Source organism: Hibiscus syriacus, unplaced genomic scaffold (assembly GCF_006381635.1).
Source record: "Hibiscus syriacus cultivar Baekdansim isolate YM2019G1 unplaced genomic scaffold, ASM638163v2 tig00111392_pilon, whole genome shotgun sequence".
In the NCBI taxonomy this organism is placed as follows: domain Eukaryota; kingdom Viridiplantae; phylum Streptophyta; class Magnoliopsida; order Malvales; family Malvaceae; genus Hibiscus; species Hibiscus syriacus.
Genome location: NW_024063078.1, coordinates 1,657,594 through 1,685,579, shown reverse-complemented (window position 1 = coordinate 1,685,579; position 27,986 = coordinate 1,657,594). Strand labels below are relative to the sequence as shown.

The 27,986-nt window shown below is 32.4% G+C and overlaps 3 protein-coding genes across 5 annotated transcripts; 1 reads left to right on the top strand and 2 right to left on the bottom strand.

Moving 5' to 3' along the window:
* Positions 1-1,898: 1,898 nt before the first annotated feature.
* On the top strand, positions 1,899-20,839 carry LOC120160731 (pathogen-related protein). 2 transcript variants are annotated; one of them, XM_039171077.1, is made up of 5 exons: positions 1,899-2,061; positions 2,155-2,287; positions 2,968-3,266; positions 3,741-3,868; positions 20,822-20,839. In XM_039171077.1, coding segments are annotated over exons 1-5 (693 nt in total). In that variant the 5' UTR covers positions 1,899-1,929; the 3' UTR covers positions 20,823-20,839. The 2 variants fall into 2 exon arrangements, with proteins under 2 accessions (XP_039027008.1, XP_039027007.1); XM_039171076.1 differs by lacking the exon at positions 20,822-20,839 and having other exon boundaries at positions 3,741-4,005.
* On the bottom strand, positions 4,050-11,812 carry LOC120160730 (anaphase-promoting complex subunit 6-like). Its single transcript, XM_039171075.1, has 16 exons — positions 11,454-11,812; positions 11,073-11,207; positions 10,788-10,861; positions 9,985-10,024; positions 9,858-9,903; positions 9,589-9,668; positions 9,253-9,434; positions 8,814-8,939; positions 8,641-8,715; positions 7,819-7,944; positions 7,247-7,316; positions 6,198-6,280; positions 5,705-5,818; positions 5,374-5,473; positions 4,460-4,495; positions 4,050-4,245 (listed from the first exon to the last, which is right to left on the bottom strand). Exons 1-16 carry the CDS (start codon positions 11,697-11,699, stop codon positions 4,141-4,143), a joined length of 1,638 nt encoding a protein of 545 aa, XP_039027006.1. The 5' UTR covers positions 11,700-11,812; the 3' UTR covers positions 4,050-4,140.
* Positions 20,840-23,657: 2,818 nt separating the features above from the next.
* LOC120160429 lies at positions 23,658-27,986 on the bottom strand. Of its 2 annotated transcripts, none has more exons than XM_039170846.1 (7): positions 26,935-27,986; positions 25,993-26,232; positions 25,214-25,303; positions 24,744-24,893; positions 24,473-24,597; positions 24,194-24,323; positions 23,658-23,972 (listed from the first exon to the last, which is right to left on the bottom strand). In XM_039170846.1, exons 1-7 carry the CDS (start codon positions 27,484-27,486, stop codon positions 23,847-23,849), a joined length of 1,413 nt encoding a protein of 470 aa, XP_039026777.1. In that variant the 5' UTR covers positions 27,487-27,986; the 3' UTR covers positions 23,658-23,846. The 2 variants fall into 2 exon arrangements, with proteins under 2 accessions (XP_039026777.1, XP_039026778.1); XM_039170847.1 differs by having other exon boundaries at positions 25,993-26,229.

The following is a 27,986-nucleotide window of genomic DNA, read 5'->3' as shown; positions in this document are numbered from 1 at the left end:
ATGATCGTTCGAATTGGGAGATTGAGGATTTTAGTGGTTTATGTGATGTTTAGGTGAGGATTTTGAGTGGTAAACAGCAATAGTGGCAGCAAGCGTTTAGTTTTTTTTTATTATTATTATTAGTATGTTTTAAAAACAAGATAGTATATATTTAAAGATACTTTCAACATTTTGATATTAAACGGTCACATCATGTCATTAATGGTGCTCGAACTCAAAACCTTAAAAAAAATAACAACAATTCATTTATTTCCACAATCGTTTGATTCATGTTATTTAGTTGGGTTAATATGATGGAAACCACCATGTTCCTCTACGACGTCAATTCATCAATCAAGTCTCTCCTCTTTAAATCCCGTCAATTTGACCCACCCGCCATAAAAATAAGGATAAAGTACACAAATAGTCCCTCAACTATTGGATGTTATTTTGTTAAGTTCTCTAATTATTAAAAGTTACAAAATGATCACTTGATTATAGGATATTGCTTTGTTGAGTCTCTACTATTAAAAGCTAAAAATGGTCACCTAAGCATTGATTATGTTCCAAAATCATCCTTTTTCGTTATAAAAAAAATTGACGGTCGTCTAAGTTGAACGTTAACATGCTGACTGAGATATGATAGACGTTTAAGATTCTGAGATCATATTTTATCATATCTCAGTCAGCGAGTCAACATCTATCTCATACTACCGTCAATTTTTATAACGAAAAAGAACGATTTTGGAACACAATGAATAGTCAAATGACCATTTTATAACTTATAATAGTCGGGGACTCAACAAAGCAACATCTTATACGTAAAAAAAAATTATGTCGAAATTAAACATGTAAAATTTAATCTTCATTAAACATCAACTACAAATAAAGCATGTGAAATTTGATTCAGTGGAGAGACGGAATTTTACAAATTTGTAAATATTCTTTTGGAATGCCATAATCAAGGTTTAAATACTAGACATTATAACACTAATGCACAGTTTCAATTACTTACTCTTTTAAGTTGTTGGTTCATGTGGTTTAAAATCTATACCATATAAATAATTTATAAACATATAAGTTTATTATTGATTAGAACATATCAGATTTAAATCTTATTTTAAAATTCAAAATTTAAAACAATATATATGCAGAATATTAAGTTTTAAAATAATACGAAAACCCTTATTTGTTTAAACATTTATTATTTGATACATTCATAATGAAATTTAAAATTCTAAAAAACAAGATTAAACTAATTAAAACATGTATGAAGAAAATTTTGACCAGTTCCTAGTTTATCAAATGTTTATCTATTCCGGAAAAAAGTTCATATAGTCTAATTCTAAATAAATAAATTTTAAATTAGAAAAGTTATATTTAATATTACTTTTATTTTTATATTTTTAATATTTATATAAATATATGAATTTTATATTTTTTATATAATATATTAATAACAATGTTAATTAAACTAAATTAAACCCGTCTTTATACTTGTTTTCTTAAAAAAATATTTTACATATAAATGATCAATTTATAATTTATCAATCGAATCAAGTTTTACTATCTCAATCATCAGTGGATCCATTCTTAGTTTAGGATAAATATGTGTGATCCAAGAATTTTAATTTTTTTGATTAATTATTTATCGTTCCTAAAATTTTATTTGTGTCCGTCGCAAATAAAAAATTTATATTACTAAAAGATATGTGTTTGCCTTTAAAAAAATTCTCAATCTATTTGTTTATTTATTTTTATTGAAATTTTAATTTTTGTTTTCACGAATCAAATTATCTCATGATTAAATAATAATAATAAAACTTTCTTTTTCGAAGTAATTAGCCTTATCATGATTGCCAAACCTTGGCCTATAAAAAGTGGACCAGTTGGAGCAGTTTTAAATGCAATTCATCAAAATTTCAAGAAGACTGTTTCAAAGGTGTAGAAATGGCGACAGTTCCAGGGAGGGATAAGTACAGGTCTTTCCTTGACGATGAAACAGATAACGTTCAATGGCGACACGGTGGCCCTCCGACATATGATGTCGTCAATCAGCTCTTCGAACAAGGCCGAACCAAGGTCATTTTGATTCTCCTTTTTTTCATCTCTCGTAAACTTTTAATTATTTGAATCAGATGTTAATGGAGCCATGGAAGTGGGGTCTTGTTGCAGGAATGGGAAGAGGGATCACTTGAAGAGATAGTGCAGAATGCTATAAAGACATGGGAGATGGAACTCTCCCACAAGGTTCGACTGCAGGACTTCAAGTCCATTAACCAGCAAAAGTTCAAGCTCATCGTTAATGGTATGAATATATATATATATATATGATAATTTCATAAAAAGTTCAACTCTCCTGAAAATTTGATAGTTTAATCATGAATATGCGATATTGTTTTACTTAGTAATATCACTAATCATTCAGATAAATGATAAATAATTGTTGAAACACGTATATTTTATTTCTTAATAAAACCAATAAATATTATTGATGTACGTGTTTTTTTTCTTCATAGTTAATTTTAAGCTTTTAAATTAAGTGAAAAATTTTACGATAGTATGAATTTAACTAATTTCTTATGAAAACAAATCCAATCAATGAATCAAATAATGATAATTATATACAAAATTATAATATATAAAAAATGATATATATATATATATATATATATATATATTTATTTATTTATATGGGCGGGTGGGGCTTGGGGATATAATAGTGGAAAGAGAAAAATTAAGATGCAGTAATTGTTTTTATTTTAGTAAGAAAGCAAAATTTCACCTACACATAGAGAAAGATGAAGTGGTTCATATTTGATTTTTTTTCTTCTAATTAAGTTGATATTTGATTAACTCGTTATTAATTCTATCAATATCTTTATGTAAGTAAAGATATACAAATCAATCATCCTAAACCAAATACGACAGGAATTATAGTATGGTCAGTTGTAGCAAAGTAAAACTCGGTAAACATGGTGATTGAAGGAGGAGAAGGATTAAACGGAGAAGAGGCTCTGAAGATGGGGAGTTACAATGCACTATTGAAGAATTCACTGCCAAAGGAATTCCAGTATTACAGAGCAGATGAGGAGAGTTTTGAATCATCTCACGAAGCATTTCGTTCGGCTTTTCCACGTGGATTTGCATGGGAAGTCATTGCCGTTTACTCTGGACCTCCTTTGATTACCTTCAAGTTCAGGCATTGGGGTATTTTTGAGGGTCCTTTCAAAGGGCATGCCCCTACGGGAGAGACTGTTGAATTCTATGGCTTAGCAACTGTTAAGGTACGTTTTCAATATAATTGAAAAAAGAGTGCAAATTAGAGAGAGAGAAAAATCAATTCAAAAGGCATGATGAACAAGACAAAGAAATTTGAAATTAGGTACTCTTGTAGTGCCCCATAAAATTATTGGACTGATTATGATTTTAAAAATAAGTGGGTTATGTCGTCACATTTGAAAAGTTTCAGGCTTGGAAGGATTATAGAATTTGTTGCCTTTCCTTAACATAAATTAACGTTATGTTAATTTGACCAAAACCACAATTTTAGCTCAAAACTAATGATTGAAGTCTTATGATAAAGCAATACTTTCAACTCAATTTATAACTTATTTCATAGACAGTATTAAGATCTAAATCATGAATGTCTCATTTCGATCTCATTAGACTAACTGATAGTCGATGGTCATGTACTTATATCTTAAATTTATTCGAATATAAATCATATAGTTGTCTAATTATGTTGTTAATGTGAACAGGTTGATGAAAATCTAAAGGCAGAAGAAGTGGAGGTATACTATGACCCTGCACAGCTATTTGCTGGCCTATTGAAAGGTCCATCAATTTCAGACTCTGCCTCAGCCTGCCCATTTCATTCCACCACTTAAATAAATCCATCTGCTTTCGCATTTCAATACCTTAATCACTGCTCATGTTGTATTTGCTTTATTTTTATTTTCATCTTCAACTCATCTGCATCTTCCGTAATAATTAAGCAAATAGATTGTTTAAAATTTGTCTAAATTTTTCTTTTAAAAAAAATCCTCTTTTCCATTACAAAATCTAAAAATTGATACATAATATCATTGTTGCGTAAATGTTACATTTAATGATACAAGCAATATTATAAAAATAATGATATGGAGCTTCCAACATTTTTCAGTTAAGATCAATTTCGGGGTCAACGCCTCGTTGACATTCGTTGGCAAGAGCCACATTTAACATTTCAGAGCAGAACGGATCATCCGGTTTCAGCCATAAAGCCTGTAAGGGACAGCATTTGGGATCCAAAAAGGTTAAATGCAATAACAAAGCTGTTCTTCAACAATCTTACAGTAAATCAAAATCTATTGATCAACTTGCTCAACTGTTTAATACTGAACGTCATTGTACCGAGCTAAAGGAGATGCAGCATGGAGATGGAAAGGTCTAACACATTTCAAATAAAAGATGTAAAAACAAATCTTAGATTACTGACCTTGTGATAGTATGTAATTGCATCACTAAAATTATCCTGCAAAGGGTTAAAAACAAAATCATATACATATAAAAAATTCTACCATAAACATGTACCCACAGGCTACATGTTAAAGATTTTTTTTTGATAGGGATGATAGGCCTCGTTAAAACCCCCTTCTTGATTAATGGATCACAAAGTGCTCCTTAATAAGCGGAAGGAGGAAAAGAGTACCTAAAACTTCATTAATAACCTCAAGTTACATAGGACTTAAAAACAACCATACAAACTCCCTTTACAACAAACCAACCCAAAGCATAAAAGATAACCTAATACAACCAGAACAGTGTATCTATCCAATACCATCCTTTGCTAAAATGTCAGCCTCAACATTGGCTGACCTAGCAACCCATCTAATGATACCATTCAAACCTCTAAACTTATCACCAATATCAGTCACTAAATCAATGTAGACAAAGGGACATCGTTCTCTATTCTTGACCCAATCCACTGCTAATTTACTGTCAGATTCAACGATTAAACGTTCCTAAAAACGTTGTTGAATCGAAGCAAAATAGGATAAGCCCTTCTTAATTGCCATAAGCTCTATCAAGATAGGAGGACCTGGACCAGCAGCCTCTTTGAAAGAACCCACCACCGAGCCATCCTCAACTCTAAGAATGCCTCCAACACCACTTTTCCTCCAGTCTGCGGTCACTGCCGCATCCACATTCAACTTTATAAATCCCTTTGGAGGATTTAATTTCCTACTAGTTTATTAAGTTCTGAAGCAAGTAATCCCAGCTAATCACAAATTTAAAAACAACTTTTTCATGTATGGTCTATAAAACAACCATTAGGCGAAATTTAATTCTTAATGCATCTGTTACAAGATATAAATTCTATTAAGTATGTAGGACACAAAGGGGACTGACCTGCAAATGGTATGTGTATGCAAGACCTGAGTAAGTGCTCAAGCTTTTAGTTGATAACGTAAGTGCTTTCTCATAGAATGAGATTGCTTCTTGGAACATCCTGATTAATAACATCCCATATAATCAGTCTTAAAAGATCAAGTTCAACACTAGTCTTTTGGCAAATTAGTACCACCAAAATCAAATCAGTATCTATCATTCTTTCTAATAAAAGATTTGAAAACATCAAAAGATATAAATGTTTCAGGAAAAGCATGAACATTACTGTGGAGTTATTAGGGAAGAGAAAATTGATTATAGCATAGAATTAAAAAAAGTTAAAAAGACATACTTTAGTTTCCTATAAGCATGGGCAAGATTAACCACGGTTGGTTCCCACATTTCACTTAATGGGTTCGGAATAAGAGCCAATGTTTTCTCAAACCACCAAACAGCTTGATTATACCTGCAATTTTTTGAAACAAAAATGTTGTTTTAAGAACTAAAAGTAGAAATGTAACTTAAAAAATATGGTACACGTGCAATGAAATCTTTACAAAAAAGACTTATACAATGAAATGACAATTTAAATTTAAAAAACAGAATATGTTGCATGAGATAACTACCCGCCAGGTAAACAAGTTCTATAAAATCATGTTTGAAAAAGAAAAACCTCCTAGTTTAAGTATTAATCCGTTGACCACAGTTCAATGGAATATTAAATACATTTTAAAATTGTTCCCTGGTTCTCATTGTCAAACATAAGAGTATGAATCCATCAAACTTATAAACAGGCTACAACAAGTTCAAAAATCCAACTCTATGATAAGGTGCATTATACTTACTCTTTCTTATGATATGCAACAACTCCAAGCTCATTATATACTAGTGGATCTGCAGGACAAATTGCCTTTGCCTGCATGATAAACTGAAAAGCAATACCCTTTTAAAAAAAATTAATCATACAAGAAATTATGATTTCTGAAGATACTAAGAACAAATAATTGAAATGAAACAGAGACAAAAGATATGATTGTAAGCCAAGAAAACTTAGCAGTACAGCACAAGCCACAACACCAAAAACGAGAAACACAATGATGAATAAAACTACAGAAAAATATTTCTTTCATCTTGTCAACCAGTATACTTTTCTTTGGAAGCCAAACTATCAACTCCTCCAGTTCTGCTGATTCAAGAGATGATGGAGACATCATCATTTCTAGTGTTTGCTCAGTTTCCAAAACTTTCTTAAAAATCCAAGCACAATGTTTAAGAAATTTTATAGTTCTACAGAATATCTAGCTCTAAGTGCAATCTCCCTTAACAGTGAGGAATATGGCACAATGCACAATGCCATGGCAATTTTCAATCACTTGAAAATAATGTCAAAAAATAATGTCAATATTGGGGTTAGGCCCTCGTTCATTATTTTTATATACACATTTAAATGGTAATTATCACTGCATTGAAAATTGATGGACGAAAAAGTAATGGACTGGATCCTAATCCTCAATATTGATACTGGCTGTTATATAGGTACTTTGTTATGAAACATAATAGGCCTACCCACCATCAAAACTATTATTACAGTTGTCCTTATGCCTACCTCCTTGAGTTTGTTTGAAATAAACTCTTAACATACAAACCATGTAATATGGTATTTCTACAGATTCTGTCAAAAATAATGTAATAGTAACCAGCTCTTAAGGTGTGGTTAATTTATTCTGCAAGAAGCCTATAGAGTGTTCCAAAGAGTCCATAGAAAAAAACTCTTATACCAACTACTAGGAAGTTTTAAGTCCAAAAAGAGGTCACACAAGCAATGATAATTCTTTAATCTTCACCAGGCTCAGTCAAAATCATAGTGTGTCCAAGTTTTCAAGATGGCAACCACCTGCTCAGCAAGCCTGAAGCTGTGAGTCCGCATGTATTCCATTCCAATGTACAAAGTTGGCAAATGGCACCTGGAATAAGAGAATATCAAGATTCAACCTGTAAAAGGACAATCCATAAATGATAAGAAGGCTTCGACTACACTTACAACACAAAAGGAGGGGGAGATTTTGGATAATGACAACCATATATTAATCAGAATACATAACTTCTTTTATTTTAACAAAAGCATTGACTACAATGTGAGATAGCAAGTTTTAGAAACAGGAGAAAAACCATAGAACTTGCAGTCTCCAGTCTAGCAGGAAAAAGAACTCTGAAAAGCAAATATTGAGAAACACCATTTCAAGAAAGAACAGGAGTGATGATTATGGTTGCAACAAAGGTTCAAGGAAATAAAGCTAAAAAAGAAAAAAGAACTATAGAAAAAATATAGCTTTTTTTGTATAACCACAGGGTATTCAAACTATTGACCAACTAATCTAGAACAGGTACTATAGAAAATATATAGCTTTTTAGCTTCAGCATAAAGCAACATCTTGATCAAAGAAATAATAAATAACATAAAATTACCCTGGAAACAGGCGAGCAGCGGTCCTATAAACTGACATTGCTTGATCACCCTCTTCACGAACAGCATACGCATTTCCAAAACCTATCCATGCAGGAGCAAATGTTCCGTCTAAACTTGTTGCCTTGCTACAGAATGGGGCAATATCAGTCAATTCAACTGACAAAGGAGTCCCAAAACTAAAATATTTTTTACAAGCTGTACAGATAAATCTCAACATTAAAGGTGTAATGCATGTTAAAACTAAATTATTGAACAACCAGGCATCAAATCTCCAATTAAAATGACTAATCACTAACCAGGACAATGGGCAAAGCTAATATTAACAAACAAAATCCTAATAAGATCAAAACTAAAATATCTTTTTACCAGTGGAACAGACAAATGTAGACATTACAGGTATAATGCATATTAAAAGTGATTCATAAAACAACTTGGCATCAAATCTCCAAGAAAATATCTCATACCACCAACCAGTGAAATTGGAAAAGGATAATGAGCAAAGACAACAGAAACTAAAAAACATAACCAATGGCCAACCCGTAAGACCTTTTACCCTAGAATAATTTCCGTATTATCATGATATCTCAAAATTAAAAAAAAAAAAAGGCCACAATGTTTAAGCCTCTCAGAGCACATGTGATACCTAGATGCAATACTATCATCTAAACATCTTATGAAGTTTATTTTTATAGGTACTTTCCTTTCTATCAAATGTGAGATTTTGTTAGTATCAAACCAGGTGATGATTAATAACATCACTGAAAAAATAATGCTCGGGGATCCATTATGTTGGTCAATTAGTAATCTTGTGAAATATATACCTGAAATAACGGCGTGATTGATCGTGTTTCTTGATACAATAGTAGTAACAGCCTACTGCAAACCATGACAAAGCCCTGATAATAAAGTACTAATTAGGTGAAGAGTGTAATACACTCTAGAAAGTCATCATAAAAGACAAATAAATTTATGCACAACTACAACTATTTCTCACTTTTGGGGATGATCCTTTACTAAACTGCTAGCCATAAGGTAAAGCTCATTTGATTGACCAAGTTCCATTGCCGCGGCTAAATGCACCACAGTACATTTCAGGTGGAAAGGATCCTTTTCAAGCAATCTGCAAGGCAAAATACGGAGCGTAAATTGAATATAGCATCCTGGGTAGAGTTCAGAATCACTTTCAGTTCATATTAAAAATATTTATAGTTTAATTCTTTTTCCTTTTTCTATAGTTGCAAAATTTTAAATTTTTTTAATAAAAGGTGGAAAAAAATGATCAATTGATTTTGTTCTGTATTCATAAAATTATAAACCCTACATATGACATAATAAAAATATGCATCTACCTTATCATAAAAAGTTAAAACACATTTGGAATGCCTGTGAATTTACTAGTTAAACAATAAAAAACAAGTGCAAATTTAACTCACGCAGAAGTTAGTTCGAAGCATTTTTGATATTCTCCAGATTGATGATAATATTCAGCTTTGCATGCCAAAAGATCAGTGTTGTCTTTTAAAGCACGCATCAAGGATTGGCTACAAAGGTTAGTTATAGAACTTTCCTTTCCAAGCTCTTTAAATTTGGCTTCAACTACATTTTCTTTGTAATTCTGCATTGGAGAGAAAGAGAGAGAGCATTGAAAGACCAAAGAAAGTGAGAAAAGAAAACTGGTGATTGCTAACAAAACAAACAAATGAACAAGTATAAAAGGATATCTGAAATGTTTATATTTCAAAACAGTAAAAAGTTTAGGTTGCCATTACCTTTTTGATCAAGCAAGAATAGAAAGAAGAGAGCCATCCATCTTCAGGACCAAATTGTAAAGAAGAAAGCAGACTTGTTTCTGTAATTCAGTATCAAAAGAAAAAAAAATTAAAATTATAGCTCCATCTAAAACATGACAACATTTATTCTGAAACAATGCAAAAGCATCTGATGGAAATGATTTGAGAATTGAGTACGTATCAAGCTTCAAGGATCTATTCAACATAATGATGACAAAAGAGAACAAAAAAAACTGTTTGTATCTTACCTTCCTCACATGTAAGCATGTGATTTTCAATTAGACACTCCAAAGCCTGAAAAGTTACAGAAATACAATCATGAAATAAATCAAAAGAATGAAACAGCTGACAACTAGCATAACATCCCATACATACCTCATAACATAAAGGGTCAGCTTTGATAGCAGCTTTGTACCTGAAATAAGCATAATCAAGTAGATAATCTATAAGTGTCTTCAACCAATATAGACATTCTTTTCAATAAAACCAAGAGAGAGAGAGAAAAAAGATTCCTGCATAGAAACAAGGATATTTAAAGAAAGAGGGTAGCAGTTTGGCAGAAAGAAATTATAAAAACATAGCTGTATCTATCCCAATACCAGAAAAACTTTACACAAAAGAATATGAAAATTATCGTTGTATCGTTAAAACAGTGGAATGGAGGAATAAACCAAGAAGCTAGTAGCCCAGACTCCAAAATAAGGACAAACTCCCTGTTCAGCATCGAACTGAGCAGAAAATTTACGAGACATTATTACCCATCTATGAAAATTTTCCAGGTCTAAGCATTTTGCTTTACCACCTATTCTTGTACCTTCTTCAAGGGTGCATATAAGCTATTAAAGGAATCTCCAATGCACAAAATTAATGGCTCTATATTTCAAACAGCAATTGCCTCGAGTTATATTAATATTTTTGTGGTATGTTATCTAATTAAGATTCTTATCATAGATATAAGAGCTATATTATGTAATAAGTGCATATCATGTATCCTTTTGTTCTTTAATTAATTATCAGGATAGTATCGTAAAATTCATAATGTGTAAAGGTAAAAGAATAAAAAACATAAACCCTCTGTCCTCTTCTGGATGAAATGCACTAACTACTCATGAAAAAAAGAAAATAATTTGGTCCAGGAGATATTACATTTTTGCTTGAATGCATTTACATGTACATACCATTGTCGAGCCTTAGCACGATTTTCCAAAGCTTCATATGCCTTTCCTCTTAAAAAGTATATTGCGGAAGATATCTGTTAGAAAATTTATGAGTTATGTTCTCTTTCTATAAAGTGTTAATTGGAGGAACATCATTAAAATTAAAATACTAGAAATTAGAAAGACACTATAAACAACTCCACCATAACCCAAGTGACCAAATTTCCAAGATTCCCAAACAACCCCACTAGAAACGCAGACATAGAAATGCAGCAACCAACAAAAACAATAAAATAAGATATTTACATTGATTTCACGATCTTCCCCATCTTTGTCCAAGTACATGGCGCTATTATCTTTTATGTCATAAGCATTCCCATGTTCATCAAGCTTCTCATCTCCTAGCATCAAAAGACATTGATCCCACTCCTTGAGCTCCTCCTGATCAAAAAATTTCAATCCAAAAGATATTCATTAAAAACAAAACTTAAATCCCTAAAGCCTAAACCCTCGAACAACCCAAAAACTACATTTTCAAAATTCTCTAAATCGGTAATCAACAAAGAATAAGTAAAAATAAATTAATTAATACTGACATGTTTTTATCAAGTGAAGAAAAATAAAAAAAGAATAATATTAATTAGAACAAAGAATAAGCCTTTTAGGGAAATTGTCAAATGAGCTTACGAGGCACTTGGCGGCTAGGTAGCGGAAACGGAGATCACGGAGGACGATTTGGGAGGCGTTAAGGAGATGGAAAGCGCGACGAAAGTGGCGACCGAGGAAGAGAGCTTGAGCTTGCATGTATATATCGGCGGGGTCTTCGGTAATGGCGGCGACTTTGTCGGCGAAGAAAATGGCGGATGAATAAAGATGCTTGCTGACGCAATCTCGAATTACGCCGCGGAGCTTCTCTATTTCTTCTTCTCTCATTGTTTTAGATGAAAAATGGAGGGATCTTTTCACTGCTCTCTGGAAATTTTCGAAAGGGTTTTCTCAGGGTCAGGGGATGGAGAGTGAAGTGGGAGTGAGGCGCATAAATGAGCGGGAATTTGGATTTTGTTGAAACATTTCCGCGTATTTGTTGGCCCAAGGGATGGATGGGCTACGTCTTGGTGATGGCTTGGAATTGGACTCAATTCTGGACACTGATATATATATATAGTTTCAAATACCGTAGAAAGTCGGTGTATATAATTAGAGATGGACATGGCATTCGTACTAACGATTCTAACCTGAACCTATAGTGTTGATTTTTTTTAAAAAAAAATAAAGTTCTGTTCTAGTTGAATTTTTTAAAGGATAAAGTTGATTCGGTTGAAGAAGAAAAATAAAGTTAATTCGGTTGAAGATGAAAAATCTAACTCCATCTAAGATAATGATGTAATTATCTCTTATATATTTAGAGATAATTACATTAATAATCTTGTTTCTATTATTTTTCTTCAATTAAACTGGAATTAAATTGAATGACTAGTGGACATTATAAAATTTAGATTGAATTATATGAGAAAAACCTGGCCCGTTCCATGTCTCTTCCTAAATATAGTACCTCAACTACAAATATGATATTTTCGAAAAATATATTGTTAATTCCGGTACTATTTTTTTATTAATTTCATCAAATAATTTATCATATTTTTATACATGAAATAAGATGTCATGTACGCTTTATATTTTTATACAATTTGATTGAAATCTTAGACCAAATGGATCATATAATTCGATTAAAAGCAAGTTTAGCTAAGCTGATTGAAAGGAAAGTGAAATATTGAATTACACCTAATGTTGGTTTCGGCACATTGCTGATCCACCTTAAAATTGAATATTTTTTATTGATTATTTATTTTATTGATTGTATTCGTCTTAAAATTTTATTGATGTTTATCTCATACAAAAAATTTATATTATTAATGTATATGTATTCACTCTAAAAAATATTTTTGGATCAATCACTTATCGATCAAACCTTTTTTTACATATTATTAATCAAATCTTGAATGCCTAAGACCTAGGTTATTCTTTCAACTGATGCCTGTGTCTCCAGATGGTTTACTATTCTTTCCTTTTCTTGATACCAGCTCAGCATGAGAGGTTTCTTTCTTCAGCTTCTGAAGCCACCATTACTTCAACAACAGCAATAATTTAAAAATTTTACAAAATTATTTTTTAAATGTGTTCAATTTAATTGTTAAAAAATTACGAGTAAAGTCTTCGATGATCTAACTATATCAATATAATTACAATTTACAAGAGGTGATATGTTAGTCACCAAAAGATGAAAATGATGATGTCCGTAGGGTAGCATGCAACCCTTTTAGTAATATATGCCACTTTACAGCCTTAACCAAAAGTTGCAATTATATTGTCCGTCGTATTTGGAGCATATGTCCCAACTCCCAACATATATATATTATGGGTCATATTATTACCCTAATGAAAACTCATTTTAATCTATGATAGATCCACCCTTAATTTAAGATAAGAATATGTCTACTTTAAAACTAAACTTTTTTGATTAATTATTTATATTATTGATTGTATTTGACCTGAAATTGTATATATGTTCATCTTATATGAAAATTTTATACGAAAATTTTATATTATTAAAACATGCGTGTCTACTTTAAAAAAATATTTCTATATCACTTTAACCATGAAAATGTATATAATGTATGCGGTACTCGGAAAATTCTTCGATGCATCTCAATACGAGTTTGATTACGAACAGGGTTGTTTGTGGTCTCCTTCAGTTATAAGAAGAGTTTACTTGACATCCCCTGATAACATTGTTATTTGCTCTCAAGATGAATTGATCTTCTCCGAACTAAAAAATGCAAAGTAGGCTTGCAGATGGAGCTTTCGCAGCATCGCTTGCTTCAGTGTATGCACATTGCTTTTCTCTTAATTTTGTAACTCGGAATATATATTATACTTTCTTTTCTTTTTCTCTTCTAGTTACTTATCAACATATAAGCAGATCTTCGTAAGGATTAAAAGATTTTGCTGCCAATTCATGCATATAGATTTGAGCATGGAGTTGCAGTGTAATCAAGTCAAGTCTAACTTACATTGTAATAAGTTCATACTCAAAGTTTAAGGATCAAATCTTGATTCGAATTTAATCAAATTTCACTTTTAATACTTGATTTTAAACTTGACCATTTATGCTTGAGCTCAAGATCAGGTTGAGTTTGATTAGTCTGATGAGTTATTCGAGTCGAATGTTTAAACACTTAAATTCAGCTTATTCAATATTTCGAACTCAAATATAAAAAAAATAAAACTGAAAACTGAGTTCGAGTTGTTTTTTAGAGTCTAAATTCGAGTAGCTTGAAAGTTAATCATCTTGTTAACATCCTTGATATGAAAACATATCCGTGTATGATACATACTACTCTTAATCTATATTCATTTAAAGTATTACCATAGATCGCGATCTTAATCATTACAACAGATAATCAAAGCATTGTTTAAATATTATTTATGCTTTCTCTCTAAACTAATCTAAACCCATTAACGGAACTGACATTGGGTTATGTTTCTTGTTGAATTTTGCAGGCCCTTTGGTGCTGCTCATGAAGGAAGCCTTGTAATTTGCCAAATCAAAATCCTCAATTCTCTATCAGCATAAACCCTAAACATTACAAGTTCTCAACTTGTCTCTCTCAGTCAAGGTCAAAAAGGAAAATCAAACCCTTTCAGCCTTGGGGGATTAAGCACGTGGCTCTTGCATGTAAAACTACGTTTGGTAGTTATCTTTTCTGTAGTCTCTTCTTTCTAATATTATAAACTCTGATAGATTATAAAGCTTTATTTTGATTTATCATTTTCAGCAGTTGCCATGTTTTCTTTTTGTCTTTAAAGCTTTGATGGATTTGTTGAGATTCCAAAAGAATGTTTGTTAATGGTAGAGAGGAGATTTTGAAATGATAACAATGACCCATCAGCAGACAATCTGCAAAATTGTAAGCACAAGGAATTTTCCAGCAGACAGGAATTCTCTTTTTCTGAAAAATTATTTTAAGGGTTTGCCCTTTGGAAATTAATGAGAAATTTTACTGCGACAAACGGTTCATTTATGAACTAAGTTTCGTAAAATTCTTTTCCTTTTTTTTTTCGGCCTCTTTTGTTTGTTGAATTAGATTCCCTCCTTTTCTTTTTAGTTATATACTGAATTTATGATCCAAGTTTCGTAAAATCTTTTTTTTTTTTAAGCAATGTTTCGAGTTCGAGTCTTTATGTATGTCGAAAATCTCTGCTAAGAGACTTACCAACTAAAATCAGGTGTGCGACACGAGTCAATCCGGATTATGAATACGAAACCTTGAAATCAGAAGGGTAACAAAAAAAATTATTTCAGATAGACTGATAAATATTTTGTTAATTTAATTGGGATGGTAGTTTGGATTAATTCCAACTCCTTAAATGCTATAAATATAGAAGGATAAAAATAATTTCATATCTTTAACCAACTTGAGAGCAGACTTAGAACATCTTTAAAAGGTTTTAATATATTTGGAACTCACGTACAATTCTAAAATTTTAAATTTAATTAATATATATTTTTTAGAAAAATTAAATACTATAGTATTTTTCATTCGAAAATATTGGTCACTCTCGTATTTTTTTTGTTTAATTCTATTATTAATGGTTGACATGACAAAAGATATTTATAAAAATATATTCTTAATTTAAAAAATATAAATATAAATTATGTCTCAAAAAACGTTTTAGTGTCTAAAGAATTTTTTTTATTAAAAACAGGCGTCTAAACGTTTTTCCGTTACACTTTTAGATGTCTACCGTTATATTTTTAAATTTTCTGATTTTTTCGGTGTCTAACGGCGGTGAGGCTCACGATCGTCGAGATCGGTCTTAATTGTCGAAAACAGTGGCTGACGGTTGGTTTGAGTTTTCATCGAAGCTTCATTCACGGCAAACGGAAGCTCTACTCGACGAGGGGATAGCTGGACTTTTCTCGTCATGAGACGACGCTCTCACTGGGTGAAAGCGGTGATGGTTACGGTTGGCCGGAGAAGGGTTCGATGGTGAGTGGCAACGAATGATTTCTTATTGTTTTATGACGATCAGCAGTCGATTTGAGTGATTGCTTGTAGGGGTTTTAGTCGTGAGACGCCAACAAATCTGCTAGTGGTGACAGTGCACACCACTAGTGAACCTTCGCGCTGTCGCTATTGTTGTATTATGGGGAAGGGAGAACAGAGAAGGGGACGGGGATTTTTTTGGGTTTTTTTTAATATAATTTTAATTTGTTAAAAAATATATTTTTAATTTTTTAATTTTAAATAAAATTGTCAAAATTATCAGAGCATGATACGTGTCATTTGACAACCAAATTTAACGACAGTTATGGCTGAGGAACCTAAAATGGTCACGGTTTTAACGTTAGATACTTATTTTTAGCGAAAATTTTTTTAAGTGTTAAAATGTTCTTCGAGATATAATTTAAACACTTGTTTTTGTATTAAGTTAAAAATATTATAAATAATTTTAGGGCCTGTTTGGCATTGCTTTTAAAAATTACCGTGGACAATTGTTGTGGAAAAGTGATGTGGTTTTTTTTTAAAAAAAAGTGCTTTTGAGAAATTGAGTTTAAAATTTTAGTGCTTGATATTTGTCAACAAGAATTTTAGAGAAGACCATTTCAGATATGATATTATAAATTAAAAAGTAAATTAACTTAACCAATGTTAAAAATCAGTAACAATTTTTTAATATTACAATAAAAATCACTAATGTTAGTTTAATTTTTTAATAAAACACTAAAATTTCTCTAAAATAATTTTAAATTAATAAATTAATATTTTTAAAAAATAATTAAATTAAATTTTTATATGGACATTAAAAAAACAAAACAAAGGAAAAAAAAGGATGAGAAGGCATAAGCATAATAAAGCAAAATTAATATTACAATAATAAGCATGAGAGTAAATTTGTCTTTTTATTCTAAACGAACTTTTTCACCACAACTGCTGAAATATTCAATATTACTTCTACTGCCAATAAGTGATTTTAGAGCCAAAAGCTCCACCAAACGGGGCCTTAGTTTCTTATGTTTATAATTTTATCGATTTAACTATTAAAAATTATAAATATAGAGGTTTGACATTTGTATTTTTTAATTAATAATATTTTTATTTAATTTTAAAATTAAAGGTTAAAATGAAAAAAAAACATAAATGAAAAGAGAAAAAAAAACTATTTTACCTTTTTTTTTAATAGCTATCAAGTCAACAACTAATGATAAATTTGGATAAAAGTTAGAATGATTGAGATAAGCTAAGGACCGAACTTAGGAATTTACTAAAAGAGTCAAAATAACACAGAGGGATCCCAATAATATCTAATGATCAATGATCACACCAGAAGTATCTAATTTTTTTTTTTCAATTAAGAGCGCTCAATAAAACTTGTTTTATTTATTTATTTATTTATTTAAAAATATAATTATTTTCAGTATCGATTAAAATTAAAAAATTAATTAGCATGGACTAAGATTCCTGCTGGCCCCTGCGAAAGTTCGCCTCTAACTAAGATTTTCAAATAAAAATAGTATGTAAACTTGAATTCACAAAAATAAAATATAAAAATTAAATTATGAAAATAATATAAGAACCTTTAACGTATTTAAATATTTTAAAAGTAATCACATTAATATTCACCCCGCTCAGATTAAATCATGTGTAAGTTATATAGGAGTTATCTTCATAACTTTTTTTGACTTTAATATATGTCCTTCTTAGATTTATTTTGGTATGTGTACTCCAAATTTATTCTAATTATTAGTTTGATTATGTTTTATGGTAATTGATTTTAATTATAGTATATTCATACATATTATTTATGCTTATAATTGTATTTATATTTGTAACTTAATTTAAAAAATATGTTGCATCTAATATATTACATACAAAATGATAAAAATAATACATATAGTAAAATCTTTATAAATTAATAATGTATGACCACATAATTTTATTAATGTAAAGAGGTATTAATTAACCAATAAATTAATAAATTATTAATTTAAATAGATTTTTTTATTCAACGAACATGCATTATTATTCATGAATAAAACATATACATTGTATTAACTAATTGAATGATGTTCATGTACAATGTGACTAATTAAATATAATATATTCCTCTAAAAAACAAAATTCATTGTAGTACGTTGTAATAGTTAAAAGTTAATGCAAGTTCATGTATGGTAATGAAATCAATCACATGGACTGTAAATTTGTATAAGGATATTTTGAAAAATTATTATCTTATTAATTTATTGAAATTATTAATTTAGACATTAGGACCAATTTAAGACCAAAACAAGTATTATTTTAAAAAAAGTATTACTTTATCGAATATTAATTTATAGAGGTTGTACTATAACACCAAACTGTAAATTTGGTACTTCTTTTATCTTATTTTCTTTATAATTATCATTATGCACATGAGTCTAGTTAAGAATTTTAATTAAAGATGGTATAAAATTGTAAAATCTATATAAAATTGTAAAATCTTGACTTTTTGTTAAAAAAAAAGAGTAAATTGTATTAAAAATTTATATAGAGAATCAAAATGCAATTTTAGCTTATGGAGTATGAACCAAGGGAACCAAAGTCCTACCCTAATTGCCTTTGAATCGGTTCCCGATTATTCATTGGAATTAAAAGTTTATTTTTTATTTTTTTATTTTCGTTTTATCGTTTAATTATGTTTTTAATTCGTAACTACTCTTAATAATATTATCTTTAAATTTCAATTTCAAATTCTCTTCTTATATATATGATACTATCATTATACCTAATACTCATAAATTAATGTAAATCCTGAAAGTTTTCCGTTTTAACTAATTATTATTATTGTTGTTGTTTTAATTACCCTCTTGGTGCTAGGGCTTTGCTCTAATTAATCTGAATTGATCCGCGTCGCACACTTGATTTTGGTGGGTAAGTCTTCCAATAAAAAATTTCTACATATGCAAGGACTTAAACTCGAGATTTACTTAAGTGATATCAAACTGTTTACCACTTAAATCAACATCATCGTAACTAATTAGTATTACTAATCTTATGCTTCAAACTATATATATATAACCATTCAGGGACCAAACAATGCTTAAAGAAAACAATTCTTGTCAATATTGCAATAAATTTTCCCAAAACATAGAGTCCAGAAAAAGTAAAACACAAAAAAGACTAAGGCAAAACCTTTTACTAAGACAAAACCTCTAAAGAAACTAAGATGACAGCTTAATTTTTTTCCAAAGCAGCTATCCGATGTTGCTCGGTGATCATTGCTGATTTGGTCCTGTTCCAACAACTGAGTACTTCTAAGATCAGTGCACAGGTTCCCAACAATGAAATTACAACAACGAATAACAATTGAGGCCAAGTCTTGATCCCCAAATGTACTATATGAAACCCCAACAAGGCATTGACAATGCTTAATCCAATGGTGCCATATCCCACTGTGTAGTGAAAGATCTTGAAGTAGACCCTCTTTTTATCTTCCTTATGTGGCCTGAAATACCCTATTATCCCTTGAATGCCACCAAGACAAAGAAGGGTAATCCCAATATATTCATGGCTTTCGCCTCGAATTCTAACTCCATTGCCCCCAACTCCAAGCCAAAGCAAAACACCAACGATCCCACCACCCAAACCCATCAAGTAAGCTGCGCACTGAATGTAAACATGTGCTTTAAACCAAGTAGTGCCTACCCCTTGCTTCCCATGCCTTGCTATTAAAGCTCCAGTAGGCATTAGAAGACAATATCCCAATATGCATAAAACTCCATGAAGTATCTTCCATCGGTTACTTGTTTTGTGTACAACGATCTTGCCCGAAAGAAAATCCAGGGTTCCCGTTGAAGCCATGTTGGGACCGGACAGTCGGTGTATCCCAGGAACATTGTCGACTAAGGGTCCTTGTTGCCAAAGGTGGTTCACGGTTGTAGCGTTGGCGGGCAACGTCAGAGTTGCGAAGATGATCATCTCGTTGCCGTCGACGATCGAGGAAACTCCATTGACGGGGAAACTAAGGTCACCTTGTTGAAGCTGAGTTGCGTAACTTGTTATAGGAGAAGTATAAGCCATCATTGTTCCATCGTCTCTTTGGAAAGAGACCAAAGCTTGTGAACCCACCATGCCTTTCGAGTGAGGATTGATAGCCCATGAAATCCATCTTGGGTTTTGGTCGACGCTGCTTTGCCTGAAGGCAATATCGACTGTTTGAGACGACGAACGGAAGTTCCAATGAAGTGAGCAATTTAAGGAAGGTAGGTCGGTGCATGAGGCAAAGGTTTTGCCTTCATGAAAACGGTGGTTGCCGCAAGGTTCAGCGGCGGAGAAGGTGCAGATGAAAAAGATCAGAAAGAAGAAGAAAAAGGATTTAGAAGTCATTGGAGACTATGGATGAATGAAAGACGAAAGGTTTTCAGCTTTGCTCCAGCTCTTCGGGCTTGTTATACAAGCATAGATAGTCGGTGTAGCAATTCCCTTCTCTTTGCTTTTCATAAGTTATTGATACTAATTAAAATCATAACTTAAATTGGTGTCATACTTTAATTTAGACACCGATTAAGTAGGAATTATAAATATACTTTTTTATAATTAAATATATAGTTTTTTAAACTATAATAAATGCTATTGTATGGAGGAGATGTTCTCTTAATTTTCATATTATTTATATATATATATTAAAATAATTTCATAAAAACTTTTATTTATTGAAAGACTTTACCTTTTAAACAAAAAAATCATACTTCGCGTACGTAACGTTCAAACCTAAAACTAAGATTATTTAGTTTGTGTAAATAATAATAAAACTTTTTTATTTCATAAGTAAAATTAAAAAATAATCACGTCTCATTTATTAATTTTTACTTTTTGTTAAATTTAGTTATGATAATTTTTTAATATGTTTGTAGAGTTAAATTATATATTAATGCCGGACGCTAGTAACATTTTTCATTGTTAGAACTGCATAATTCGAGTTAACTGTATCATATGTTCCTAAGTTATAACTTTATTTTAAATTAATCCTTAAATTTTTAAATATTTTAAATTTATCCTCAAATTATAACTCTCATTTTTAATTAGTCATTAAATTTTTGAACATTTTAATTTCATCCCTAAACTATGACTCTCTTTCTATATTGTTCCTCAAACTTTTGAATATTCCAAATTCATCCTCAACTTCATCCAAATATGTAATTAGTTTCAACTATAGCCTAACCTAATTCCCCCCCCCTCAAACATATAATAATATAACTTGGCCCAATGATTTTATTAACAAGGATGTGATTAGTATATACATACAGTTTGGAATGAAATTAGAATGTTCAAAATGTTTGTGGACTAATTTAGAATAAAGGTTATAGTTTGGGATGAAATTGAAATGTTTAAAAGTTTGACGACTAATTTAGAATGATAGTCATAGTTTATGGATAACATTGGAATATTTAAAAGTTTAGGACCAATTTAAAATAAATATCATACTTTGAGGACATATCATGCAATTAACTCATATAATTCACATTGTAAGAAGATTATATTGGCCAATGTTCTTCGGACAAGAACATGAGAAGTAATCGTAGATATTAAAAAATCAAATCCAAAATGATTGCATTAATAAGTTAGATTAAACCCTAAACTAAAATTAAACCCTTTAAATGCAAAATTATTTCTTGTTCAGGTCAACATTTTTTATTATACCATCTTCCGTTGAAATGTTACAGTCTTCAACAGGAGCGCAAGGGCCGCAAATTGAGATTCAAAACAAGTTATTTCCCAAGTTTAATCTTCCAGAAAACAAAAACCTTTGAAGCTATCATCCTTAATTGTTTCTTGTTAAGATGGATTTTGAGTTAGAAACTGCTTTTTCGCCATAAAAACCAATCCTTGGCATCCCTTTAGGGATGATCATCGATCTGCAAAACACCAGGATCATCACCAACTCCGCAAGGAACCACATGATACTGATGCATACGAAAACGGTTCTCCTCCAATGCCAAATCATCTGTTTCGAGCGATGGAGTTCGGATTCGAGAGCAACGGACGCAGCATAAACTTCGGGGATTCCTACACCAGGTTGGAATTCTGCTCGCCGTTCGAGTGTAACTTTCAAGGACGTGGTCGGATTGAGTCCTTTGGTGAATTCATTCATCTTGATGTTCAGGATTTGGGATTCGGATCGGTGACCGGTTATGAGAGGAATGGCGTTGATAACGGTTTCAGCGAGACGGAGAGTTTGGCTCTTGAACCGAAGCATACATGGATACCTCAAAGCAGAGGTGACTTTGCCGTTGGCAGATAGGAACTCAGCCCTCACCTGCAAACATGAAACAATGCTTAGTAAGAATTTTGCTGAAAGTTCATCGATTGCATGAAAGGTGATAATTTGTACCTGGAAGACTCCAAGTTTCCGGTTGTATTCAGATTCGGGTACTGTCAATTAAACAGTGAGCTGCAGCCGATGATTTTAGGGGATAAAACAGGGACCGATCTCCAAGCCGAAGTTCGCATCATCTTTTGTATCATCTCCAACACCAGGTGAGGACGGTAGCAGAACGAAAGCGAACGGGCTCGGTTTTGTGTAATCAAAATTCAGTGTTTGTGCTCTTTGGATAGGTTTCACCAACAGGCAAGGCATGATGAAACTCCCAATAGAAAACCTGACATTAGCAATCCAACAAGCATGAAACAAACATAGGATGACCAAAACAAGGCAAACCCAAACCTCAATGCCAAGTTCCCTATCGAGTTCTTAGCTTTGGCTTTAACAGTTTTTCTAGTTTGATCCAACATCCCGATCACTTTTCTCTTGAAATATACTTTGATTTGTCTCACAGCTTGTAATGGAAACACCAAAGACATGAAAGCAAAATAGGAAAACCAGATTGGAACTGTGAAAAAGCTAATTAGAAGATTGAATTGAAACCTCATAAGTCTGATCATAAGAACTGGAATAAAAGCAACAAAATTCATGAGGAATTCAGCATAGGAGAATTCATGCTTCCATGATTCTTTACAGCTGCTATTCTCATTTTTTGGATTTTAAATACATTCCCCTGGAGAAGAATTCAGGCCATTGGCAAATGGATTCATTTTCCTAGATTTTGCATCTTTCAACAACATATCAACCCCATCTTCCAAGAATTTGATCAAACAACATTTTATCACTTCAGATAGACTCTGTGAGTTCGTATTGTTTCTGATGTGAAATTCTGGTTGATCACCATTGTTTCACTAAAGGACTTGGAGGACAATGAATCAACTGTATTATGAATTTTATAAGGTGGGAATTATAATGACAAGGTTTATAACTGATATTTCCTTCGGATGCAAAAAGCTTGGAAAGGTTCAATTCGTTGGTCAACTAACCAATGGGAAAGCTTGGATCTTATTGGACGTTTGTGATCGCTTCATCGGATATCAAACATTGTAGGTGCAGAGGGTGAGAATAAAATGCAGTATGACACATTTCAAAGCAATATTTGTTTAATATACGCTGCGGCCGTCAAGCTTTAACCATGGAGATGGTGAGTCAATCGTGTATGTAGCTGTAAAGGTTGATCGATCGGCATGTACCGTTATACTAATTCAATCTGTTGAAAACACGTGCTTCGACATATTAGTTGTGTATCGTATTGCTGAGCCGATATATAATTGTTCCGAATTCACCTGAGGTTCTCAAGACATACACATACACATCACACACACAACAGATGAAACATGATTTGCAGATGACAAACAACCATTGTATGTTTCATTTCAGGAACAGGAAGAAAGTCGAGCAGCCATATTACATTCTTTTGTTCAGGTATATGGTTCATCTAGATCTATATAACAAGTGCAACGATAAAACAGAAGCATTAACCAAAATTTTTGACCCGATAATCTCATAAAAACCATCAGATGTATATCCAAAGTTGGATCAGAGATTAATATAGTTACCACAGGTAGCATTCTGATATTCACATGTGGTGTCATTTAATTTATGTGCAATGCAGCTCTATATACACTTCAACCGAAGGCTTTGGATGTCAAACGATCAGAACTCGATGACGTTGTTTATCTGAACAGAAAAAGATGGGCGGCCAACATTGGATAGAGGTGTGTCGACTCTCACTACTATCCCTGACTTTCCGACATTTCCGTTCCACTTAGAGCGTCCAAACTGCATGATTGGTAGACAGAAAATGAGTATGGGCACCACCATCGAGAAGAACACTCCAGAAAAGAATACAATTCTAGAAGCTGATTAGCACTGAAATGCTGACGAAATGGAATCCAAGTCTGGTATTAGCAGAATCAGCAGTTTTTACGACTTTGGCAAATCCAAAAACTCTATATATGAAATGACCTTTAAAGCAGATTTTGCAATAGGGTAAAACTTACTGATATTGATGCAAATGCAGAAGGATGTGCCGCCAGAGCACAACCACAAATCAGATTGATATCCTCCTTCACCGTGTGTATAACTTCGGTTTGCAACCCCGGATTACTTCCACCAAATGTTGGAAACAAGCTGATAACAAATGTAGAAACTAACCAGTTAGGATCATGCAAAATGCAAACGGAAAACACAAACAATATAGATAAACAAATACCGCATAATAACCAGAACAAACATGTATGTAGAGTGAAGGTGAACCATTGAAATTAGTAGAGACTCACCTAAATTGAATGGATGGCCTCATCATGAGCCCCGATTGCCTCCAAGCCAAGGCTTGTGAAAGACCAAGGGTAAATGATTTGTCTGGCCATTGGACCATTGGTGTGATACGAGTTCCCCACTTATTCTGATGAAATATAGAAACAAGAAATTCAGCACTCATAAAAGGCACCCGAAATGGAATAATAAATCCCAGAGACAGATTCAAATAACAAAATCCAAGCAGATTACTTCTTTGCTCCCTGTTATGCAGGTAAAAGCTCAGGAACTGACCTTGCAGGAGAAGCTATATCTCATTTCTCCTGGATATTGGCCCTGTGCCTGAAGAAGTCCCCCACAAAGAGGTAGGAAAGCACTTGTTGTCAGCCCCTCACCAGATATATACGTCAATTGTCCATTTGGAAATTGCAAATCTACAAATGACTGTGTGAAGAAGGAAGAGTTTAGAAAGAAGAGAGTGGTTATGTTAGAAAATCAACATAAAAACTTTCTCAAATATCTGATACTGAAAGCTTACGACCTAATGCTTATTACATCTAATTAGCACAGTTCAGTGTTCACTATTTCCTATGAATGTTGTTTAAAATATTTGGTGGTCTTTAGTGTGAAAGAAGAGTAAAGTATTTGAATCAACAATCTAATTGCAATAAAGATAGAGAAAACACAGGTATTTTAGAAATTCAGAGTGTTGAAACAAAAGTATGAACACTGTACAAAAAGATTCATAAGCAACGCCAACTTACACAAGCTAAAGGCTTAAGGCAGAGCATTGACATTAATAGCCACCTCCTATGCTTTGACCATATTGCTGGACAAAGAGAATGCATTCCATTCTGCAATCAAGAAATTATCAGCAGAGAATGAAATACAACAATTTGAGAAACATAAGAACATAATGCTCAAGCCGTACTATCTGCTTTCAGGTTTCAATATACATGCACAACCATGTAAAGTGAATATGTGTCTTATCAGCAAGAAATAATGATGTATGAAGTCACCTAAATGACCCAAACACTTAAATATGGGAGGGAAGAAAAAGGAAAAAAATAATAAGAATAGAATTTCATCATAATGGAACTTAACCTTAAAGCTTTTATTGCAACCTAAGCAAGATCCTAGATCAGTTCAGATCCAAGTACATTCAATTGTCCAGATTTCTAGGAATTTTATTCTTCCCTTAGCATCTTTATATTCTAGATGAGATTTATCGTCTCCTATTACAATCATTAGAGAGCCTTATAGCATTTTGTAAAAAACCAACAATGATAGCTATCAAAAGATTCTAGGCTAGGAAATTCTAAACATCAGACTAAAGACCAAATGATGTATCGTTGGAAAAAATCCATAGAAACTTAATGGTATTACTATTACCACATCGAGCATAACTCTCAACAGTTTAGTTCCATAAGGCCTTGGAGGAGTAAGCTTAATAGAACATAAATGCAAATTTCTTGGTGCTCCTGTTCGCTACATGTAAAATCTTACAGCTAGCAACGATTATTCCATGAAATTATTGTCATACCTTCCTATCATAGCCGTACCAAAGCAAATGTTGCTTTGATAGATGGACTGGTAAAAGAAGTGTTGTGTCCCTAACGAAGAGTACTGGTCCAAGCTGAAGAAGAAACAAAGAGTTGTCACTCCCTGATGTAGAGCTGCCATTTGATGCCTCTACTCTCCATAGGTCTCCCCTTGCAACCAAATTACTTTGTAAATCTCGTGTTCTACTCTCATATGTTGAGGTAATATTTATGAGCCCCTGCTGCCAACAAAGATTAACCACAACGAAACAGAAAAAATCAATTAGAATATATATGAAGAAAGTTATAGCCAGTCAAAAGCACAAATAAGTTTCTCATTCAGTTCAAAATGAAAACAAAATGAACATGCCGTTATCCCGTCTTTCTATTCATTTAATGGGGGAAGAAAAATACTCATAACTTACACTAGCTAAATTATGCCAAATAACATTTCTTTTTACCACTGAGACTACTCATTATGTTCTTATATCACCCTACAAATGTAGCTGCTCGAACCTAAGTCCTCAAGAGAAAATAACCCTCCATATCATTGCCACCCACCTGAATGGAACACACAGTTCACTATTTCCTACCAAGGTCATTTAAAATTTTGATACCATGCGATATTAAGGCTCAAATCCATGTCCTAAAGAGAAAATAACATTCTATTTTACCACTCAATCAATTGTAAAGAAAACAACATAGTAATTCTTCTATCAGTTCTATCCATTTTGGTTGCAAAGAAAAATGCCCAAAAACGCATCAGCATATGCATCAATTATGTATTATAGGCCATTTCCTTTCTCATTTCCAGCTATTAAGCCTTGTCACTTGTTAACATTTCAAAAACAACATAGTAATTCTTCAGCAATTTAACACAAAATAAATCCATAATTCAAGCCACTAGCTTTGCTCAAAGATTCTCATTTTATTTGTTTGTTTACCTGACTTCTCCTAAGTAATCCAGAAGACTTCAAATTAAACCCTGAAACTTCTTCATCCTCCAGTCCCTCCGAACCATTCTCGTTTTCAACGAACTCTAAATACTTTGATCGATCTGGAAAACCCACCCAACCCTCCATATCATTGCCACCCACCTCAGCCTTCTGCCGGTTTAAAATCATATCACCTCTAACAGGCAAAACTGCACTCTCCTCAGCACGAAAGGGGATGGGCAAACTCCTGAAGAACTGCTGCACTAATCCATTTAAGCCGGCACTGAAATCCGCCCCGACTCGGCCAATCGTGTTCCCAATCCCACCGATGTCAAAAATGGCTGACTTGTCAATGGGAAGGCCAAAATCCTTTTTGACAAAGGATTGGGAAGCGAACTCGAGGTCGAAAAGCATGGACTTTGGAGGGTTTGGCCATGGGAATGAAGGTGGGTTCATGTGGGAATGGATTAAGCCAGTAAAGCCTTGAGCTAGCCGATCGGCAAGGTCCTGGCCCTGGCGTTGGACCTCTTCCCAGGCTTCAAATGACCTTTCTACTGACATGAAGTAGCCAATCTAAATAAGAAAACAAAAACTAAAAATTGGGTTCTTTTGAGTAGCTAACCAATGGATAAGAAATTAACCCAAAAGCTTAAAACATTCAAAGTCGATAAATATTGACAATTTTCAGTTTTGAGCTCAAACAAATGCGTGCCTTAAACGTGTTTATTTTCCCAACTTTTCAATGGAAAAGTCAAGGTTTCATACGAAAATTAAACTTTGATATCAACCCAGCTGATTAAAATAGATTTTAAGAAACAAACAAATTCAGCTTCAGTAAAGCTGAAATTTCAAGGTAAAAGCTTTTAAAAATATTAAGAAGAAGGCAGTGGAACAACTATTCAGGCTTGAATCACATTTTTTTTCGAAAAGAAAACTATAAAAACTGTATCTTTTGAGCTCCAAATAAGGGGGAAAAAGAATGTCAAATTAGGGTTCTAAATTTGATGTGTTTTGAGAGAGAAAGGGGGGTCACAAAAAGTTGAAGGCGAAGATAAGGTGTA

Coding starts and splice junctions, on each gene's coding strand:
- LOC120160731 (XM_039171077.1), top strand. CDS start 1,930: ATGGCGACAGTTCCAGGGAGGGATAAGTACAGGTCTTTCCTTGACGAT. Junction 2,062..2,154: donor TCGAACAAGGCCGAACCAAG/GTCATTTTGATT, acceptor GTCTTGTTGCAG/GAATGGGAAGAGGGATCACT. Junction 2,288..2,967: donor GTTCAAGCTCATCGTTAATG/GTATGAATATAT, acceptor TGGTGATTGAAG/GAGGAGAAGGATTAAACGGA.
- LOC120160730 (XM_039171075.1), bottom strand. CDS start 11,699: ATGAGAGAAGAAGAAATAGAGAAGCTCCGCGGCGTAATTCGAGATTGC. Junction 10,862..11,072: donor GGGAAGATCGTGAAATCAAT/GTAAATATCTTA, acceptor ATTTTCTAACAG/ATATCTTCCGCAATATACTT. Junction 9,904..9,984: donor CTGACCCTTTATGTTATGAG/GTATGTATGGGA, acceptor GTAACTTTTCAG/GCTTTGGAGTGTCTAATTGA.
- LOC120160429 (XM_039170846.1), bottom strand. CDS start 27,486: ATGTCAGTAGAAAGGTCATTTGAAGCCTGGGAAGAGGTCCAACGCCAG. Junction 25,304..25,992: donor GGTACGGCTATGATAGGAAG/GTATGACAATAA, acceptor TCTTGATTGCAG/AATGGAATGCATTCTCTTTG. Junction 23,973..24,193: donor CTGCATTTGCATCAATATCA/GTAAGTTTTACC, acceptor CCAATCATGCAG/TTTGGACGCTCTAAGTGGAA.